Genomic DNA, 23,254 nt, shown 5'->3' with positions numbered 1-23,254 from the left:
ACATTTGATTCTGAATCTGGGTAGAAGATCAAATGTAATTATAATAAATACCCTTTGATTTGCAGTTTTCAAATATTGTTTTTCACAGAATCAAATGTTTTATGGTCATGATTCACCAGGAGCCTGGATGGCTTGGTTCCAGGCTTATAATAATGAATATAAATATTTTTGGAAATCTGTATCGGAAAAATGTATGGGCTTTCGATTTGTGGCACGAAAAAATGGTTTTAACTGAAAATCCACCCCAGTAAGCCATGGCAGGTTTATTTCTCTCTGTGTTCTGAGGCCTTTTCAGCTGCAATTAAAGAAAACCTATTTGCCTGCGGGTGACTCTGTTGAGGGATTTTTCCTGTCAATCATCGCCTCTGCTCCGCCCCCCCAAAGGAGAAGGAGAGGGGAGGAGAAGGGGCGGGATTAAGGGACTGTGACGTCAAAGTTCACAGGCCAATCACAGCACTTTTCGGAGCCTAGTTATTCGGAAAACACCAGACCACAGAAAATCCACTGAATGTTCAAAGTTCTGTTTTTTGGTTGTGATTGAGGTGTGATTGAGGTCAGAAAAAAATAAAAAATAAATGCGATGTCATGAAACCTTTAAAAAGTGTGCTAGCAACTACATAGATTGTCTAACACTGTGATCCTGCGTAGTCTATAGCTATTTATATAAATAGCACAGTCACATGAGTGGCTGCGGTGGCATTAGAGAACTGAAAACAATCAGTACATCTGTAACCTGTATTTGCGAACGCGGAAGGAGGCGCGCCGAAGGCGCGCCTCCGCCCAAGTGGAGCTTACTATGAAATCCTGCTCGGCTTGTGTGTGTGTGTGTGTGTGTGTGTCTGTCTGTGTGCGTGCACTGCCTGTGTGCAGCCTCCAGAGTGCGCCAGAGTGCCGAGCAGGGTTTCACACACACACACACACACACACACACACACACACACACACACACACACACACACACACACACACACACACACACACACACACTACAGTGTGGCCATGAAGAACGCAGGAATGTAGACAATGCTCTGATTAAAATGCACACACCTGCAACATATTTCGAGCTGCGTTCGCTTCCAGCGTTCGCGCGTCTTACTTGTCCTGTTACAGTCTATATCACTTGCTTGAGTTCAGAGGTCTTCTGGCCTCGGGATAGGAACTAAGATCTAATGATGACAGCTGAATGTGTAATGGCAATAGCCTGAGTAAATGTCCCAGTAATCAAAATTAAGCAAAAGTGCTTAAAGTTCAAACTTCTTATATTTGACTCACCCCATTTGCTCCCAACTAGCACAGGACAGGCTGCATGTCTGGTTCTGTAATCTCCCTCACCACTCTTGAACAGATTGTACCAGAACACTGCAGTCCCCTGTGGAGAGAACGACACAAACACACTAAACACATGAGAAAACCCCAACATGAGCCAGGTCAAATACGATATGGATGAGAGCACCATGTGTACAAAAGGATTTCACACTGTGCTAGAAATACGTAAGCATCAGAATGATATAAAGACCAAAAGAAAAAAATCCTAAAATCTCAAAATGCTGTTGAAGTTAGTGGGAGGGGCTAAACCTATATCAACTTTAAAAGGAGTAGTTCACCCAAAAAATTACTTATTTTCGATCAATTACATCGGTCAATAGGAGACTTAGTAGGATACTCTCTGAGTCTCCTACAGAAAATAAGTCATTTTTTAAATGTATAAAAACATTGAAATGAAGATACCGAATACCGAGAATAATCTACAAGCTCGGCATCAGCTATCTTTTGCTATTCTTTATATGACGAAGTACACTACAATATATAGGGCTTAAAGGTAGGGTAAGTGATTTTCTTTGGTTAAAATAAGTGTTAAATACTGTAGCTCTATATTCTGATAGTACTCATTGCTAGAGTGTTTGTTCAGTAAAAGGAGTCTCCCTGTCTCTCCAGCTCTTTATAAAACAGAAAATGCATTTTTGTTTCAGTTTCAGTTCCAATTTTATCCAATCAGGATAGAGAACTCAATCAGGATACAGATTAAACAAGTGAAATTGGAAGTGATGACACTAAGAAATGAGCAGGCAAAATTGGAACTGGAACACTATACAAATGAAGCTTAAAATGGATACTTTCTCCTGATTGGCTGAGATTTTGACACCTACCATCAAATGTATTTTCTGTTTATTAAAGAGCTGGAGAGACGGGGAGACTCCTGTTACTGAACAAACACTCTATAGCAATGATTACTATCAGAATATAGTGCTTTAACCTTTTAACAAAATACTTTTTGTTTTAACCCAAAAATATCACTTACCCTACCTTTAAGTGATTAAGAGTCAAGATTATTTTCTCTAATGAGAGAAAAAATATTATGGCATGAATGTTTCGACCTTGACAAAGATTGCATTTCAACATAATGGTTGAAATGATGCTACACAGTAAAATCCTCAGTATTCATTTATCTATTTGTAAGTCCAAGGGTGTACATATGTAACCAAATGGATCTGTATTAACACTAATGATTTTACTGTGTAGGCAGTGATGTGAGCTCAACCACAACATGCACTTACAGGATCCATTTTGGATATGGTTTCTCTTACACCACACACAGTTGCATATTACCTTTTTAGGCATGATGGAAGCTCCAAAGTCAGGGAATACCGTGGCCCCACCTGCCTCGACGTCGCTCATCTGTTATGTGGAAGACCACACATCTAGGTCACAAAACTTCACTAGACCTCCATGTGCTCTTAAAACATGCATGTCTAGCTTGGGACAATACACATTTGATTCCATTTGGTAGACATGTTCAGATTAAAATATATCAAGAGCACATTATGAATGATAAATAACATTCAACTTAAGCATTATTTTGAGAGTGACGCGAATGTGTGTTGCTCAAACCTAGACACAAGGACATAAGAATGATACATTTGTATTGTAAGAATTAATCAGTCGGTGATTTCATTGACTTGAGTGAAAACCACGGGAGTCAATGAGAAGGTTGTATTCAAATGCCAGGCAATAATGTAACAACCAGCAAGCCAATAATGTAATAACTACATTTTGCAAAACAAGTTATGTTATTGGTTCAGAAATTCTGGGCAGTTATACAAAATGGGTGTCTTCCCATGGTCAGTAGTAATCCACATCAAACACTGTCATTTACATAAAGTCTAGATAAAAATAGAGAGATTGTGTGCGCAGGGAGAGTGGACTTATGATAATACTGAACTTAAACTAAATGAAATAAACTAAACCAAGTACATCGGTTGAGTGGAAAGAAAAAGTATTCATAACATGCACGTTTGGAGACATCTAGAGTGATTGATGTATGTAGTGGACTACTGTGTATAGAATGTCTTATAATGTGCCAGTAGATTGTATCTGGGACTTCATGTTATCATTGTACAGCACATTGTAGCGCAGTACTTATGTGAAACTCTGAATGTCACTATAGATAAATCTGCCTTATCCCAGTCTCTTTGTTGTGCTTGGTCATTAAAGTAACTACTACTGTACCTACTGTACCACATTATAGGCACACAAATGTGACGTTTTGATTGTGTGGTTGATTTAGCACTCTGCTTCAATACTACACATTCATTGGTTGATTAAACTATTCCATGATCATGCATTAGCAAGGGAATACGTCTGCTTCATAAAGACTCTCCACAATATGTATACTGGAACTGATTGACAAAAACGTGTTTCACTTCACAGCCGTTTTGTCCACCATTACAACCTCTGATGCTTATAGATAAACCTTAGGAGATAGCTACATACAGTACGTCAATCAATCCGAGTCCACAATTGAACCAGAGTTTATGCCAATGAAATGGTGTGGTGGTGAACACCAGCGGGCCATATGTATGAAGGGTGTGTATCCATAAAAATGATGCTGAGCACAAATCTATGCAAATATCGGCACGTATGAAAAGGAAACCTGACTTGAGACATCGTCTGAAGGGGGTATACAAGTAATTAACAGGGAGTGTTTTAGCAACAAGAATTGTGAGGAGTGAGTGATGGCTGGTTTAAAAATACCTGGCCTGAGTCATCATAACTAATTGTACTCAGAGCTAGGTGTGACAACACACTTGTTGTGCAGCAAGCTAAATCCATGCAAACCAGATAAATCAGCCATCCCCACACACATAGACAAATCCTCTCTCATGACAAGTTTGTTATATGTGCTTGTTTTTTTACTCAGTATTCCCTTGTGGTTATGGTACAGTTACATCTTAGGTATGGCAAGTAGCGTGGGGGGTAGTATTTTTTAACCAAGAACCTTGGCTGCCGTCAGTCCTACAAATGACCCTGTCAAAGAGAGATTACATATTAACAATTATAAAGGTTACGTTTTAAAGGTTACGTAATTCCACAGTAATGTCTTTGCCATGACATCATTTACCATGAGACATCATTTACTATGAACAACGGGTGCACATGTCTTTTCATACATTTACTGTATGGAGAAGCGCAGAACAATGTGTATGCATCCATTTAATGTGGATGCTGTGCATACTTTCATACATATGGCCCCAGAGCGGGCAAGCTACCTCACACACCCAGCTAATAGCAGCGACCCGACACGTATACTTACATAGTTCAAAAAAGTGGCGACACGATTTCCAGTGCCTAATCTTTTGAAAGCATCAGGCTCATCTTTCTATGAAGATAAAATTCAAGAATAAAAACACAGGGAGGAGGACGCTCCTCACTCACACACACATACTTACATAATTGAGGAAGGTAGCAAGTCTATTTCCATCGACCTTGAGGATGCTGTCAAAAGGACGCTGCAACAGATGTTTACCACATTAACCCATGACTGCAAAGACTCACATAAGGAGCCCACCACTAAGGGTGCTAACTAATGATCAAATATATTAATCAATTCATGGCATTAATAGATTCCTTTCTTTAAAAAGGTCAAAATGATGGATTACATCTTAAAATGCTCACTTAAAAGGAACACATAATAAATGTATGAATCAAATTTGAAATAGTTTAGTATTGAATAATGGTTTTAATCAATCATCCAGTCAGCTGGTACTTTGTGCACTTTGGATATGAATCAATTGTGACAATTGATTTACAACTCTTTGAGAACTTGCATAATGCATTGAAGAGCAACTTTCAAACAACAATGACTGAAGAAAACAACAGCCAGATTAGTACATTAATAGAGGGACATAACCAAAAGAACTGAGAGCATGCCAGAGCACGGTAAAGTTGGAAAGATATCATTTCCATCGATTGAAGACTTACCTCACTCATTTGTCATTTTGAGAACAACCAATGGCACTGATTTATAGTATACGCACACATGTATACCAGTGATGGGAGTAACATATTGCAAGTAATACATTATACAATAATATTATCTTCATGAGTAACCAAGCAATATAATGCATTACTTTTAATTATAAGCTATGTAATATTAAAGTTACTATGTCCAGTAATACAATATTTAACAAACTCTGTTTATTAAATACCCATAACCCATAAGATTCATGAATAAACACTGCTTAGATTTTTAAGCTTCTAAATCAGTTCTACCATTTGATTTCTAGACTTGCATTCAACTTTTAAAAATACATACCCTGCACCGATAGAGGGCGCTGCAGCTATTAAGTTGTTTGTGTTTCATCATTTTTATCATGTAATGTTATTGGCAGAATCCACTTTGTTGTAATTTATTTATATTTATTTTTTGTAACTTTCCCAACGCTGATATACACTGTGAACACACACTTATGTGTGCACACACAGATATATGCAAACACACCTACACACACGTAAGCAAGGGCACACGCATGCACACGTGCATGCTCGCTCACTGGCCGTCACATAACACACACACTGCACTTACCCTGGAGAAGTCAAAATGTGGCTCATACTGTCCTCCAACTCCGTAATTAGCAACCTGATCAGGAAACACACACACACACACACACACACACACACACACACACACACACACACACACACACACACACACACACACACACACACACTCACACACTCACACACACACACACACACACACACACACACAGAGTATACAACGGTGACAAACAATTAGTACTGTAGATGCATACTGCTGCAAATTGTAGCCTTATGGTAAGTTTTACAAAACATTGTTTTCATTTAGCTGTGAAGGGTGCTGTGACACATTTTGCTTCAAGTATTATAATGCCTTATGGTAAAGTTAACAAGTGAATTCATATTTTGTCTTTGGACCAAAATATGCGTAAGTGGAAAAATGTGCGTGAAATCTTCAGTGCTGCTTTCAGTCTGAGTGTAAAAACATTATTGTATACACACCAGACAGCAACATTGATCTTTGACTTTAAGAAGATTCAAAAAGCCAGAACATGTTTGCTTCTGGCTGGAGACCTGTGTAGCATGTCATTCTCCTTTCAGCCCTTATTGTAATGTAATATCATGTTATAAAAATCTCTCTAAATATAATCACTCAATACCAATGAACGTGAGTCTACTGTGATGAATGAAATGAAATGAGAGTTAACAAGAGACTGGCTCATGAGGCTAACTGTGATGTAATGTACATTATTTCTGTTGTCCTGCATAATGGAAGCTTTGTTGAGGGTGTATAGTATACTGTTGTGTATACCAGGGGTGTATACCAGGGGTTTTCAGGCCAAGCTGAGAGAGAGATGGAGCAGGTACACACACTAAGTATTGAATAAAATAGCAATGCAGATTTCATACATAGCTTTATAGGCATGACAGGCATGACAGTCATCATAATGTTTCATCACTAATGTTTGTTTGTTTACACATATTTTCTAATATGTTGGATTCATGTTCATTTGTATTTTAAAAAATAACCCATAACAGTAACTCTACAGTCAATACTGTGATGTAATGTACCTGTAGTAACTCAACAGTCTCTAATGTGATGTGATGTATTGTACCTGTAATAACTCAGCAGTCTCTACTGTAAGGCCTGTGATGTCTTGTATCCTCTGGTTAACTCTTTGTATCACAGGGTCATCCTCACCTTCCAACCACGCACTGGTATATCACACACACACACACACACACACACACACACACACACACACACACACACACACACACACACACACACACACACACACACACACACACACACACACACACACACACACACACACACACACACACACACACACGGAAATTCAGGTTAATTTAGTTCAAGACACCTTACCTCCTCCAAATGCGGCGCTGAGACAAACTGCAGAGGCAGCAAAATCATAGAGAGAAGGGCTCGGAACCCACTTTAACGCTCCAATGACTTTATTCAAAAGAGCAGGTACAAAGCAACGTTTCAACCTTGTGGTCTTCTTCAGGTGATCCCCAATAACAATAACAATACATTAGAGGTACACGTAAATGAATAGCTGATATAGGATACAATATCAATCAACATAATAACTGAATACAAATAACTGAATGAATGAGGAGTAGAAGAATAACAGAAAAGCGTTGCTCTTATGAGGCTTGAAGTCAGTTATTACCCAGATGTACCATATTGTAATTGGTGCTGTCTGTGTGTCTGACTAAATAACCAGAGAATGGATCACAAGATTTTCATGACATTGGTGGGCATGAGTCGGTAGGCTGCACCAATGAGATAACTCACTTTTGGGTTGAAAAGGTCAAAGTCACAATCAAATTTGATGCCAAAGTCAAGAATGGATGGGCAAATTATTAACTTTGGAGGGAATCGGTAAGTTGTCCTGAAGAGGTGAACTTTTTGGTCAAAAAGTTAAAATGTCAAGGTCATCATCAAGGCCATATCAGATCAGGCATATCTCAGTAATGGAGAGACAGAGATGTTGGAACAGGCAGGGTTTGTACTCCCAGGTGTGTTTTTTAATTAAGTATGTCTCTTATGAACACTACAGACAAGTACACTCTTGACTGCAGTCATTCATTAGTAAATATTTCCCAGCACAGTGTGTTCTAAACCACTCAGTTGAAGTTAAATTTGTCCATGTTTCTACTTATGCGTGACTAAAGGATTAACATCACATGTCTCGCGTGTCTCTTGACATTCCTGTCTCTCTACACTTTACTATCTAATAAAGCAAAAATAATGTCTGAAAGAAACAAACAAACAAACAACCAAACACACTCACACAGACAGGATTTGTGACCATGGCAATCCACAGTTCACCTAAATTAATAAAGAAATAATAATAATACCTTTTTGAAACTCTGTAGGGGGCTGTTGTCAGAACTCCTGTTTTGGGGTCTCGAACAGTGGCTCTGGCAAGCTTGAATGAGACATGATAATGATGAGGGAAAATAATAATTAAATGTCAATTGAGTTTAACTGCTGATAAGTACACATATCTCTCTAAAACAGTGATTCTCAACCTTTTTAATTTCAAGGGCCCCCTGTTTGATATGCATTAGGCAGGCCCCCATTTGATACAATGTTTATATCTGGTACCTCAGTCTACACTGTAAAATCCTCAGTGTTAATTGAATTGAGATGCAAAAATCACATTCTGTTCCATTTGTACACTCTCAGGAATTTACAGAGAGATTTCTAACCATCACACTTTTAGCTGGGTACCATTTACAAGTACAAACATCCACAAACTCTCTTGAGCCCACCATAAAGGTGTAATGTTCAGCCTGGCAGTCAGAAGGTGACATTAGGTCACAGGAAAGGTGACATTAGGTCACAGGGTGTTCCTTCAGGGCCATCTCTGTCCCTACAAGCACACATTCCTTAAATGTAAAGTGTGTGTATCAACTATTTGGCCAGAAATCTTAAAGCACTCATGTCAACTAAGCTCTGAATTTCCTCTTGTCCCGTCTTGCCCGTTGGCAGTCTGAGAGCAGGAGTTTGTGTGTCTGTGTGTGTGTGTGTGTGTGTGTGTGTGTGTGTGTGTGTGTGTGTGTGTGTGTGTGTGTGTGTGTGTGTGTGTGTGTGTGTGTGTGTGTGTGTGTGTGTGTGTGTGTGCACACGCGCGCGTGCGTGTGTGTGTGCACTTTCTGCTCTATATCATTTTCAAGCCTCTAACAAATAGTGCCTTTCGCGTTATACTACCAGACTATAAATAATATTTATGACTTCCTCTCTCCTACCTTGGGTTTGGCCAGCTCCTTGATCTTCTCGATCTCTTGGTGAGACAGGGCCTCCAGGTACCGTACGATGTGAGGGCTGTCCCACTCATCCTCCTCCTTCATGGGCTTCAGCAGCAGACGAGGGTTCCTGTTGCCGTCATGGTAACGGCAGTGCAGGCGGCTGCGTCTGGCAGTGGTCTGTAGGGGTAATGTAAAACTTTATCTGTATGGTACTTACTTTTACCATGCAGAGTTTACACAGAATGTTGCACACAATAAGCGTGTTCTAATGTTATTTTTTTAATATATCAATGAATTGTTTAACCACTTTAACCACTTAAACCACTTTGTTGTACAACAGCAAAAATAGTGCAAATAGCAGATCTACAAACTCATAATGTGTCATCATGGCACGACGTGTTGTGAGCTTTCTTTGCAAAGTGTTGCTATATTTTTTTAAATTTTTGAATTATTTTGAAAATATTCGCCTATAAATGACATGCCCAAAATAGATAATATTAAAAAGTTCTTCTACTAAAATCAATTATCGATTATTTTTAAAATTGATTTAATCGATTAGTTCGATTAACAGTTGCAACCCTATGGACGAATCCACAGTGCTGCGGTGTCAGACCCCTGCTGCGGTGTGCATTCTGACACCGCAGTTATGATTGCGCCAGGGGAGCGCTCTGTGGATTCGTCTATTGGGAGGGTCACTCTTTCCAGCGGCTCACCAGTTTGACCCCTTCCCCCCTGCAGAGGGCTTCGTAGGTCTCTCTCTCGGGGAGGTGGTCTCTGGGTCGGGCGTAGGTGTCCAGCTGGATGGGCTCCTCAGAGGCCGGTTCCTCGGCCTGGTTCAGCTCCAGCAGCTGCTTGGACAGCAGTTTCTCAAAGTAGCGCAGGTTGCTTCCGGCCCTCTCGTGGTTGGCGTCTGGAAGGTTCAAGATTCAAGGGTGTTTACTGTCACATGTTACAGAGAAGATTGTGTGCAGATAGTCGTTCAGATAGGCATTCGTCTATGCCCATTTATGGGCCCATATACAGTAGTATGGGCATATTTTGATGACATCAGGGCTTCATATGGGCATAAAAGGATAGGACAGATTTATTTATCTCCGTCTATGATGCGTAGCCTGCAAGCTAGTTCAGGCAGATACACTCGAGAGGTTTACACATTGGGCAGCACTATGTGTGTGATGTGGCAAGCAGCTGAACAAATTGGCAGTCTATTTAAGCTCACCTCATTCATTGTACTTCCTCTTACTGTCAGTGCTTCTGAGCGTTGCATGCGATTTGTTTACTCCCACCACCATCCTAGCACCACCAGTAGGCTCTTCTTTCCCTAAAGCTTCGGTTTTCCCTTGGGGGTTGTAATGCATGAATACTGTATATCTCCTTGCTTTTAAATGGTTGGATTATAATGTGCTGAACAGGAAGTCATGTATAGCATAACCTGAACGCCAGTTAGGATCAAATATAATATTCACACTTGTATTTATATTTCATTATTATATAGTTATTAATTAATAGTGAGTTATCTGAATGAAATTACCTTAAAAAGAGGCAAAGGCAGCCAGTCAGACAGATACAGATCTCCATATATGGGCAATTTTGACATTATGTATTCTTTGATGAAAAACTTACTGACGATAGTTCAGAGCGAGGATGGAACAAGATAAACAGGATCATCTGTCCAACTGGTGGTCAGATGTTTTAAAAAGGAGATTAGCCAACTCCAAAGAAGACGAGAGAAGCGAAGAGGAGAAAAAGGCAGAAGAGACAGATTTATTCACCAAGTTCCACTCTGAATGGAGGGGAGGAAGCAACAGAGACAACAGCTCTTACAAGAACATCCCTCGCTTCCATTACAGGTTGCCAGCAGTGGATGAGATTGTGCTGCAGAAGCTGAGAGAGGAGTCAAGAACTATGTTTTTGCAGAGGAAGGGTAGAGAGCTGCTAGACAATGAGGAGCTACAGAACCTGTGGTTCCTGTTGGATAAGCATCAGGTGCCCCCGCTGACTGGAGAGGAGGCCATGATCAGCTATGAGGCCTTCCTGAAAGTGGAGGAGACGGCCGGGCCCAAATGCAAACAATTCTTCACAGCCAAAGTCTATAGCAAGCTGTTCCACAGTGACCCTTACGGCCGAATCTCTGTCATGCAGTTCTTCACTTACGTCATGAGGAAAGTGTGGTTGAATAAGATCAGGATAGGTCTGAGTTTGTATGACGAGGCAGGACAGGGCTACCTAAGAGAATCTGATTTAGAGAACTATATTCTAGAGCTGATCCCCACTCTGTCGCAGTTGGATGGTCTGGAGAAGTCCTTCTACTCTTTCTATGTCTGCACCGCCGTCCGCAAGTTCCTTTTCTTCCTGGACCCCCTCCGCAGAGGGAAGATCAGGATCCTGGACATCTTGGCCTGTGGTTTTCTGGATGATCTTTTCGAGCTGAGAGACGAGGAACTTTCGAAAGAGAGTCAAGAGTCCAACTGGTTCTCAGCTCCTTCAGCTCTCGGAGTCTATGGTCAATATCTGAACCTAGATAACAACCGCAACGGCATGCTGAGTAAAGAGGAGCTGTCTCGCTACGGGACTGGCACTCTCACCCCAGTCTTCCTGGACAGAGTGTTCCAGGAATGCCTCACCTACGACGGGGAAATGGACTACAAGACGTATCTAGACTTCGTCCTGGCGTTGGAGAACAGGAAGGAGCCCGCAGCGTTACAGTACATCTTCAAACTGCTGGACGTGGAGAACCAGGGATACCTTAATGTCTTCTCTCTCAACTACTTCTTCAGGGCCATCCAGGAACAAATGAAAATCCACAGACAGGAGCCTGTCTCCTTCCAGGATGTCAAGGATGAGATCTTTGACATGGTGAAGCCCAAGGACCCCTTCAAGATCACCCTCCAGGACCTAGTGAAGAGTTGCCTGGGCGACACGGTCTGCAGCATGCTTATCGACCTCAGCGGCTTCTGGGCCTATGAGAACAGAGAGGTGCTGGTCACCGGTGACAGTGACAGCAACGTTACCGGCGACATCGACGACACCTAAAGATGACTGAGAGGTATCTGCCCACCCCCAAATAGTGACAGTTAGAGAGACCAGTAGGTTTAATGCCACCCCAGAGGAAGAGAGAGTTTGTTTTATGAACTGAGTGAAGTTGAGAATGAGATTCACTTTTTGTTTTATTGCCCTATATATGATTGATGACAAAAGAGTTTTTATTTGTATTTTTAAGGTCATTAAGTGTGGGTAAAGAGCGAGAGAATACGACTGTGGATACAAGCGGCTGAAATTAGCTTTCTCAGACAGGTGGCTTAGGGATAGGGTGAGAGTTTCTGTCACTCGGGAGAGACTCGGAGTAGACCCGCTGCCTTGGCATATAAAGTAGTCAGTTGAGGTGGTTCAGGCATCTAGTATGGATGCTTGTAGGTCCTCTGGGTATGTCCCACTGGGAGGAGGCCACGAGGCAGACCAAGGATCAGATGATCTCCACGCTGGCCTCGGAACTCCTCGGGATCCCCCAGGATAAAGATAATGTTGCCTGTGAAAGGGAAGTCTGGCACTCTCTGCTGGGAAATGTTGCCAGCAGAGAGTTAACCCGAATAAGCGGTTGTAGATGGGTGGATGGATGTCCTCCATTTGTGTTGATTTCTTTGAATTAGATGATTATGAAAGGTATGTTTTAGGAAAGGAGTTTTTGTTGTATCAAATTTTGGGAGAGAAGACAGAAGAACACTCTGTATATGTCTGAGTTATACTATTTTGGAATGTAATAACAAACATGCTGTAATTGTGTTTATGGTGTTATGAACACCATGATGAGTTACATAATGAGTTATAATATTTTGGAATGTAATAACAAACATGCTGTAATTGTGTTTATGGTGTTATGAACACATGAGGGCTGGGCACTTTGTGTGCACGACACGAAAATAAAATGATCAATCAATCAAAATATGGGCATAAAAGGGACAGACAGACAGACAGACAGACAGCAATGAGTACAATGGGTATTGCATAAGAGGCTGGGGCATGCATTCCCAACTTGCATTGTTACCGAGTAGACTGGTAATATTAATAATCATAATAATAATCATTATAATCATAATAATAATAGGGAAAGGAAATAATAACAGACAAATATAAAGTACATGTAGTAGTGGTGGTTAGTTCTGTGATTAGAAGCTGTTGTTAAAGGGAGAGTGTGTCATTGTAGGATCATTGTGGACATTACAAATGTGCATGGGACCCTACTGAAACTACGGGACCCTACTATTAAAATATAAAAACTAAACATGTGAAATATGTATCTGTTCTATTCTCTGTTGGGGGTAAGCAAAACAATGCTATTAAATGATGGAAAAATAATGCCCTCTTCTGGTCATGGGATGGAACAGGCCTGTATTAAATCCTCACTAGACAAAGGAAACACAAAGTGGTAGGGTACCCAGTCATTTTCACCTGTTAACAAAGCTGCCTCTAGTACTAAAATTACAGGAACCACAAAAGCACTCAGTGTAAGTAATGCCTTTGTAATGCTCAAAAGCGTCAAAGTGGGACAGAAGTTTAAACTCTGTCCTACTATCATCTCATCACAGAGGAGTCAGACCAGTGACGGTTACACCCAGAATCAGAAACATCAAACAAAAGAAAATAACATAGGGTTGCATGGTTACTGTTGTTTACTAAAGCTTCAATTACCCATGGAATGTTCACAGGAGTACGTACACCTTCTTTTCCTTTCCCCCCCCCAGCAAAACTGAACAAGACAGACAGTTTTGGCGTCAACTACAAGCCCCAAAATCACACAGTTACACACCTGGGAGCTGCCCAGTACGACCACAGGCGTTCCCTTCAGGCCACTGAGCAGCTCCACTGCTGCAGTTGAGATTTAAACACTTCCCTCCATGGGCACTTTTACTGCCATAGATAAATGTTAAGGGATGGAAAGGGAGACTGAACATTACCCCACCTTTACCACTATAATGATACCGTAAATGTGTCCAAATTATCCAATCAATTGCTTTAAAAGGCATCTTTTCCTTTTTTATCACTTAAACAGGACAGGTTGTTGTGGCTCGAAGCATGCGGGAGTCAGCGCTGCCTCCTTGGTCCATTTAACGCGACTAGTATTTGTAGGCGGCGATTCATTGTAAACGGGGACACCACAGCCATGTGAAGACGGCCTGTGCCTGTCAACATGTCCTTCTGTTGCTGTGACTAAAATAGCAGCCAGAAACCACAGGCACTTTCCCTGGATGGACTACACCCTGCTTCTGTGGCAAACCAAACACACGGCTGCAGTGGCAAAAAGGAAGCGACAGCGTGAAAGGGAGAGAGATGGAAGAGAGACCAAGTGAGGAAGTCCAAGAACTGCCACATACTGTAGGCTGGTGATGGGCATTCAAGCTCGTTTCCGGGAGTCCGTTTCTAAGAGCAGACTAATTTGGCTCTCATACGGCTCTTTTAAACAATTAAAAGCCTGACACGTCAAACCAAAAAAGAAAATAGCCGATCTGCAAGCTCACAACACAACAGATCTGGTTTCACTGTGCAACAACAGCATATGACGTGTATAAATTAAGGGTTTGGCCTCGGCAGTTTTTGAGAATGTTCGGCTATAACGACATACAGTACCCAAATTAGGGGCGGCAGGGTTAATGTGGTTAAATTATTGAGGTTAGTACATATACCACGTACTATATTTATTTATTGTTCCTTTAATTATTCTTCCTTCAAGTATATTATGTTAGTGTTGACATTTCACTGCCATCTGTGCCAGTGGAATGTGGTCAACCTGTACACCTGTCTGTATGAGTGCACAGAAGGTCCTTGCAGAAAAGGAACATTTGTCCTCAGTGGACCAGGATGGGATTCAAATAAGAAAGGAACAGGGAAAAAGAGAAAGAGTGATAGCTGGAAAGAGGGAGAGAGGAGACCCGTATCCCGAGAGACAGAGATGGGAAAGAATTGGTGAGTGAGGGTGACAACAGACAGCAGTCAATTATTAACACTCTAATTAGAAACACATGAAAGACAGGCGCAGACTGTCTGGCCCCCCATATTTCTCTGGCCTACCTATGGCCACAAGGCGGCGGGTGAGCTCTATGGCCCTGGGCAGGTCCTCCATCTGGTAGACGGAGTAGCTGAGGTAGTCGAGTGTGTCGGCCTTGGATGCCGTACCCTCCTCGCCCTCATCGAGCTGCCGCAGCGCCTGTTGGAACCACAGCACCGAGTGGTAGTAGTCGCCGTCGTTGTATGCAGTCCTGCCCATGGAGAAGCAGTCATCTGACGTCAGGAAGACGTTGGAGTGGACGCCTGTGGCACCAAAGACAAACTCAACTCAAAACTCTATTTGTATATAGTCTTCGAGGCTCATTGGTCAGAATGGTCACATGTAACCATAAATGTGTCAAGTGTGACATTTTTGTTTCATATTATACATAATGACCTAAAATTTTGGGTGCACCTAAATGAAAAGATTACGCGCAGAAGTGCAACCAAAAGTTATCTGGAGCCCTACAGTCTCAAAAGGATTTATAGGCCCACATTTAACAGTAAACTAAATTACACCGCCTGTCCTTTGACTCGCAAAGGACAGGATAAACTCTTCAGAAAAAAACCTTGAGCGGAAAAAAGAAGGAACAACTAAATTGATGCTTTTTGTTTTTTTATTTAACCCTTTTCTCCCAATATAGTCATTTTATGCTAGCTGCCAAATATCTCCTCACACACGCGTAGACCTGTTACTACAAAGCCCCGCTGGTTAGTTTCAGGGATGGTATTGACAAGCATGTCGCCTCCGAGGCACGTGACATCACCTGCCGTTTCTTTTCACCTGAGTGAGGTGTTTCACTGGGAGGACAAAACGCATGTGGAGGAACATGCCATTCCTCATACAGTAGATCCACACCCCTGCTGCAGCCATTGGCAACACGAGGATTTGAACAGGCGGATGCTTTTGATGAAATAACTGACATTATGGTGATACGGCATTGTAACATCCTGAGATTATGTGGGGTGCTATTTGACTCTGAGAAGAAGAAAAAAAGCTTTTTGCAACAATATCCCGTTTTTGTTGCAGCTACGGAACAATACAGGCTTGTTTGAGGATTGAATGACAGCTTTTTACACCATTCAAACTTTCTGTATCGCTTTACAATAATTGGCCATTCTTGAAGGCCCCCCCTGTGTGTGTGTGTGTGTGTGTGTGTGTGTGTGTGTGTGTGTGTGTGTGTGTGTGTGTGTGTGTGTGTGTGTGTGTGTGTGTGTGTGTGTGTGTGTGTGTGTTACACTTGAAAAAACACAGCTCAGTATCAGTATAATCCACCCCCCTGGTATGAAACCAGGTCACCGTTTTGTTGGCCAGCATAAGTTAGGAAAACAAAGACACAAAGCTGACATTTCGTTCGCTCTACTTTGCTTAGAAGGTAGATCGTGGGCAGGTTAGGATTTGTAGAAAAATACAGTATGTCAATATGTCATTCACACTTTTTCTTTCATATGCACACACAACGCATACTCTCTAGCACAAAATCAAAACACACTGCTGGACAGTGTCCAGGGCACACCCAGGGACATACCTGGCAGCTTTCCCTTGGAGAAGGTCTCCGAGTCCAGTTTGTACGTGTCCTGGAGTCGCATGAGTGCCTTGGCTGCACCTTTCTCATCCTCCTCATCTGGGAAGTACTGCTTGTGTGCAGACATGTTGGAGATAAAACCTGGAGGGACACAAATAGATAAAGACATGTGATAGGTACTACATTTGCTTACAAGAAAGAAATAAAGAGACAAAAGAAAGAAAGAAAGACAAATAAAATCAATTATTAAGCTATTCTTTGCTGTTTATGAGACAGGAGAGGATGCATGTTTAGTTCAGTCTGATGGACCACCAGTGACTAATACTAACAGATAGGCCAACCTAGAAACATTTCCACAGGAGGACTCCTCCACATTCCTCTTAGATCCAATCTACACTCCACAGATGTTGCTAGGTCACGCACACGCACGCACACACACACACACACACACACACACACACACACACACACACACACACACACACACACACACACACACACACACACACACACACACACACACACACACACACACACACACACACACACACACACACACACACACACACACACACACACACACACACACACACACACACACACACACACACGTTGACTCTCTGTCTCTCAAAGGACATAGGACCACAATGGAATAACGTCCTCAGGACTATTTTGAGTTATCCTTTTAGCCTTAATGACTGTACTGCACAGACTGTGTGCTGTTTACATTTCTGACTAATAAAGTATTCAATCAATCAATCAATCTCACACACATATTGTACAAACCAGCATGTGACACAATGTAAATAAAAATGTACCTGTAGGTATCCATTTGGGTCCTTTTACCTTTACAATCTCACAGTTACATTGTGCACATGCATTGCTTGAAGCGATAAAACCTTGAGCTTACTGAAGCACGCACGCACGTGCGCATGCTCGCTCACTCACTCACTGCTGTGTAAGGTGCTGGCAACTGATAAGGACGCCAACTTGTGTGCACATGTATAGGTAGGACTGCAAACACAGCTGGACTATTATTTCACTTAGACACACACTTCCTGTCAAATGCACTGTATCACTACCACGCACGCACGCACTCCCACACACACACACACACAGTTTACCACTGTTGCGTCTCAGTAATACTAATGTACACAGACAGATAATTTACAGCATAGGCTAATGCTTTTACAAAAACAGCTGCATTTGAGATGACAGCTTGTGCTCTTTATCTTTAATATGGGTGGTGCTTGGAATCACGAATCACACACACACACACACACACACACACACACACACACACACACACACACACACACACACACACACACACACACACACACACACACACACACACACACACACACACACACACACACACACACACACACACACACACACACACACAATACCCAGCCCAATTGCTTTGAAAGAAATTTAACCCACAATGTGGTCAACCTTTAACAACTATTTCCTAATCACAAATACTGCCATTGTTATGTAAGGCAGGGGTTTTCAACTGATTGTGAACCAGGGTCCAAAACCCTGACTAAGAATCCGCCTGGGGACCAGTTCAGATGGGGATATGGGCGAAGATTAGTTTTTTGGTAACACTTGCATTCCATGTTTATAATGCATTTAAACATAAATGCATTATAATCTGCTTATAAGTAACACTGTATAATTATAGATAAGAACTCCTAAATACTCCTGATGCTTTATAACACTGTTTCTCAACCAATGGTCCAAAATATTTGAATTACTAGGCGTGGTGTGTAGGAAAAAGCTTTACATTAAACTAGAAAAATGTGCTCCTCGGAGCACAGGTCTCTGCTAGGGCAGGTAGCTTATTGTGAGCTAGGAATGTTTCACGACAATCGGACACTGCGTTCAGGATTTGAGGCATTTTGTTGCGTTGCATGACTATAGAGATAATAAGTACCAATTTGCGTGATGTTTGGATGAAATCTGTAGGAGTAATATAAAGAAATGTGTTTGTTGCGTGATACTATGCAACAAATTATATGAAGCCCTTAACTTAACAGACATTAACTGAAATATGCTAGTGGTCCAGAGCTCATCGGTTACCCATAATCCCTTTTCTGACTTTGTCCCACCCTCCATTTTAAACTGATGTTAACTGATATACTGATTTGTAACTTATGAGTGAGCATGCAGACACATGCAATTATATGTGCACATTTCTTACTAATGATGACTCAACCGGGCAATCCGATACAGACCCCCTCTTGAGATTCGAACTCCCTTTTCTGTGGAATTTCTTGACCTCCAACTTCCAAGTAACTGACAACATTGATGCATCATCTTAAGTCACCAGGTCATTCAGTGCACCGCTTCTCAAGTATAGCCAAAATACAAGTTCTACGGCTGTTTTCACCCTTCGACATCATCGTACAATGCAGTATAACTCAGGCTGGCCAAACCTAGTCAAATCTAAAATCTCTATGTCTAGAACTAACCCTAACCTTAAGTCCTCACCCTAAACCCCCCATGAATGCATAATCCTAACACCAACTTGAATCTTTTCATATTATTGTAACCCAACACAAAACATCTTTCTTAACCATAAAAATAACCCGTTCCCTCATGGGGACCAGAAAAATGTCCACTGAAACATTTGAGGGGTATTACTATTATAAAGTCCTATTCAAAACAAAGTTACATGGTGTTATACAATGAAAAACATTGCATACAAACAATATTAAAAACAAACTGCACAGAAGGCAAACACACATCACAAAGTCGTTATGGAACAAGTGAGTTTTTAACTATGAAAACTATCCACTGACTCTGCATTTTATCTAACTCCACTGACTCTGCATTTTTAGAACTAAGGGACCATGGTTCCAGAGAATGGGAGGTTCTGGTTCACCAGCAAAGCAGTCTGATGGTGACCAGGGGACACAATAATTCAGAGTGAAAAAAGAGCTCGAATCTGTTTTGAGAGATTAATTCTACAGTATATGGGTAACCACAGAAGAGTGGCCAGAACTGGTGTACTGTGTGAATATGTGACCGTTTTGGACCAACTGGAGCAGAGACACAGAGGAGCGACTCGACACAAGGGATAGTAATACATAAACCACACTCGATTCCTGTTTTCAGTACCGTCAGAAGGGTCCTGGAGAACCAGGGTCTCCAGTTCAGCCCACTCTGTGTTGAGTCTCTTCATCAGCTTGTAGGCGTTGACAGGATGTCCCAGGAAGCCCTCTGGGTCTGAGGTGGACACTCTGGTCAGGGTGTCCAGTTTGTTGGCCCAGCTGAGAGACAGGACACGTCTGAATTAGTCTGATGCTATGCTTATATCAGTTGTCTCAGCTTATAATGACTGAATAATAGTTTAATTTTTTATGTATGTCAAAATATAATGTACTTTGCTCAATTATTAGGAAAAACGAAATAATCAACAGCAACTAGAAACAGATGTAAAAAGGGGGAGGGGGCATGGAAAGAGAACAAGAAAGCTAAAACAATTAAGTGGGACATTCATTACTTTCAGGTGTATTCATGTGCGTGATAACCATGCTGATTCTCTTTTAGCTGTGACTTAACACTTCTATTAAAAAACATCTTCGACAGAGGGACTGAGAGGATCTTTGATGGGAGAAAAAAAAACATTGTCACTCTCGAGCGAGGGACAGGCAGATAAATGAAGTTGGAATCAAAAATGTGGTGTTCAGAGCAGGGCTCCAGACTAACTTTTCCATTTTCTTTCTTTTTTGTACAGAATGTTATTAATTAATAACCTTGCATGCTGATGAATAATTGTCTTGGTTTGCATACCATAGTTCTGCATTGATATAAACATTGACAGTGACTCCAGACTGTTAAAGTTTCTTTGTCAGCACTGGCTGACAAAATAGGTCATCTTCTGCAATAACATTTAAAAATAAAACACAACATAAATGTTATCAAATAAAAACAAAGCATAAGAGCATGTGTTTTTACATGTACTCTATGTTTTAACTTTTTATTATGTTGTGCAGTATTTAATTCTCTAGGGTGTTTGATCTCGTATTGTTACTGTTTTTACTGCTGCACAACCAATGCAGCAGTCTGGAGACAAATGGAGTTGTATGTGGCCCAACTGACATCAGTAATTGAACGTAGCGAGCAGAGAAGCGAACCATCTCTGTATGGACAAAGACTACAAGGCGAACAATGTTCAATTAAAATTAAACAGTGATCTGTCTTTCTGGAAATGTTTTCCACGGCCTTGTGGTTTCCTAGTTGTCTCTTTTTATTAGTTAGTTTCAGAGCAAACCCTTTAGTTTATTTTAAAAGCCAAGCTGTAAAAACAAAACTGAATCGTCACTGGAGTTTATAAAGGTAAATAAAATGGTAAATGGTGCTGCATATATAGTGCCTGCATTATATTCACCTACAGTATACACACACCGACAGTGGAGGCAACCATGGAAGGCACCAACCTGCTGATCAGGTGGAGTTAGGTGTTACGTGTCTTGCTCAAGGACACTTCAACACTAAGCCAGGAGGAGCGGGGGATAGAACCGGGAACCGGCCACTCTACCTCTTGATCCACTGCCGCCTCGTTCTGATTGTTTAGGAGCCCTGGTTCTGAGTACAGTGACACTCTCTTAAGAGGGTGAAAGTGAATGTAGTTTAGAGGGAAGCCCACGGGGGGCATGGCTGTTAAGAGTTTGTACAGTACCTCTTGACGGCAGCAAGCTTGGACTCCTCAGCTTTTATGTACTCCTTCAGAGACTTAACCAGCTCTTTCTCTGTGAAGATCAGATCTGTCATCTGGCCTGAGAGAGGGAGAGACAGGGGACAGTTGCACAAAGACCGAGGGGGAAATTAGTACAGTGTGACCAATATGACACTAAAGATAAACTCATCTAAAAAATGGTTAAGGTATGTGTTCTGGTTTGTTAGTTTATTATTTTGTCATAATAGAGGTATAAACCACATGTGATATGGAATCATTTAAAGACAAAATATGCCATTAACATAATGACAGATCTGTCATAATAGAACCGAGTATTAAAGCTAGAGTATCATGTACGGATCACAAAACCACATTGGGGTTTCTGTCCAATTTAAATTGCTCTGGATTAAAGCATCAGTTGAAAGCTGCATGTTCACTGTTCATAGTGTTCATAATCCAACAAGTGAGAGAATTTATTGACCGTGATAGTTCTGAGAGAATGCTTCATGTGGCAGTGGCTCATTCCTTTGGTACCATCAAGGCCCATAAATGTTATTTATAGGTGTGAACATTTCCATACCGAAGATTCTCTTTGAGTAACAACGTTCTGTTCTAAACCTCTTGGTACAGACTGTATAGTATTTCACTGCAAGAAAGAATCTCACTGGAGGTGCTACTAGTCTTGAGCCTTTGAAGCGAGAAGAGTAGGTTACTGCTGACGTAGTAGTGGTGTAAACAATACTATGGAAACACTGGTCACCACGGAGAAAGCCCAATCACACAGCGTTGTGTTCTTTTACACACAGATACTGCAGTGCCGTAGCCAAACGGGGGGAAACCCAATGCTATTATAGTGTCAGCCAACAGGAGGCAGGCTGCTGTTGCTTGTGTGATACTTGTACTAAAAGAGACGATTGTGCAACTGGACAGTGTTGGTTCTACAGCAGGACTTATTAAGACATAAAATAAAATAAACATAAAAGGCAATGAAACTCGTTATGATGGTGCTCTACAAATACGTTTTATTTTATTTTTTTCTGTGAAGGCTACAGAGAGCAGACAGCACCAAGTTCACATTCTACAGGGTTCTTTGGTTTTGAGTCCAGACAGGTCCTCCCTCTGAAACCTCAGTCTGGTCAACAAAGGACAGTAAGTTCAGACTTCTCCTCTGCTGTAAATATCCTTTTTGTGTCACACATTCTGCAGAACAGAACTGGGCATTCATTCAGTAGCTTACCATTTGGTTTAAAGTCATTTTTTCAAAGCAGATTATTGGCAATATCCTACACACTGAACGTCTTGGAGAATACGGAGGCCTACCTATGGAGGTGAAGACATCCGCCTGTACAGTCCAGCTGCAGCAGCAGAGCACTGCCCAGGAGATGAGAGACAAGAACCTCCTCATTCTGCTTCCTGTGATCACCTGTAATTACAGACACAGCCACATGAGGCCACAAAGGACAACACTCCTTCCAGAATGAATGAACGTCAGTATACAGGACTGTGAGAGGATCATAAGACAGTGTGTTTAATAGTATATATATTTTTTTTGAGTTATTACAAATTTAAAACAACAAATTCAGATAACAATAATTAATACATTCATTATTATTATTTGCAGCATTTATGCTTTATTTCCAATAGTGACAGTGAGAGAGCGAGGGAGTGAGAGACGGGAAGAGAGGGGGGATAACATGCAGCAAAGAGCCTCAGGTGGTATAGCCGTAGGTACGTTATACTCTCTTGACAACAGGGCTCAGCGCTTGTTCGGCCTGATGGTTGGAAATTGTTCCATATTATAGTCGTATGGCTTTTGACGCACACTTTAATTTGTCTAGCAGGCTACTGCTGATGTCACATACTATACTACTAATTCAATCATACAACCACACTTCAA

General features: G+C 41.4%; 2 protein-coding genes across 4 annotated transcripts in view; one reads left to right on the top strand and one right to left on the bottom strand.

The window, feature by feature from the left end:
* The window catches only part of LOC311056931 (prolyl 4-hydroxylase subunit alpha-2-like), a 35,671-nt gene that overhangs the window by 1,204 nt on the left and 11,213 nt on the right, over positions 1-23,254 (bottom strand). Inside the window, exons 2-14 of one of the 3 annotated variants that reach the window (XM_084073783.1) lie at positions 22,678-22,780; positions 21,361-21,457; positions 19,797-19,948; positions 16,671-16,808; positions 15,166-15,405; positions 9,816-10,012; positions 9,103-9,279; positions 8,209-8,279; positions 6,933-7,032; positions 5,864-5,917; positions 4,728-4,787; positions 2,608-2,676; positions 1,273-1,369 (exon numbers count right to left, since the gene is read on the bottom strand). In XM_084073783.1, the coding sequence (XP_083929909.1) occupies positions 1,273-1,369; positions 2,608-2,676; positions 4,728-4,787; positions 5,864-5,917; positions 6,933-7,032; positions 8,209-8,279; positions 9,103-9,279; positions 9,816-10,012; positions 15,166-15,405; positions 16,671-16,808; positions 19,797-19,948; positions 21,361-21,457; positions 22,678-22,762 (1,537 nt within the window). In that variant the 5' untranslated portion in view covers positions 22,763-22,780. Of the gene's footprint in view, positions 1-1,272; positions 1,370-2,607; positions 2,677-4,591; positions 4,788-5,863; positions 5,918-6,932; positions 7,033-8,208; positions 8,280-9,102; positions 9,280-9,815; positions 10,013-15,165; positions 15,406-16,670; positions 16,809-19,796; positions 19,949-21,360; positions 21,458-22,677; positions 22,781-23,254 lie in introns of those variants that run through there. The other 2 variants (XM_084073782.1, XR_014601932.1) reach the window with 2 other exon arrangements.
* LOC311056932 (serine/threonine-protein phosphatase 2A regulatory subunit B'' subunit gamma-like) lies at positions 10,038-13,076 on the top strand. The gene has a single exon (XM_084073784.1). The coding sequence runs from the start codon at positions 10,747-10,749 to the stop codon at positions 12,133-12,135; it is 1,389 nt and encodes a 462-aa protein (XP_083929910.1). The 5' UTR covers positions 10,038-10,746; the 3' UTR covers positions 12,136-13,076.

Source organism: Gymnoscopelus microlampas (genome assembly GCF_963454915.1).
Source record: "Gymnoscopelus microlampas genome assembly, chromosome: 12".
Taxonomy (NCBI): domain Eukaryota; kingdom Metazoa; phylum Chordata; class Actinopteri; order Myctophiformes; family Myctophidae; genus Gymnoscopelus; species Gymnoscopelus microlampas.
The sequence above is the reverse complement of the archived record's forward strand: the minus strand, read 5'-3'. Positions and strand labels throughout refer to the sequence as shown.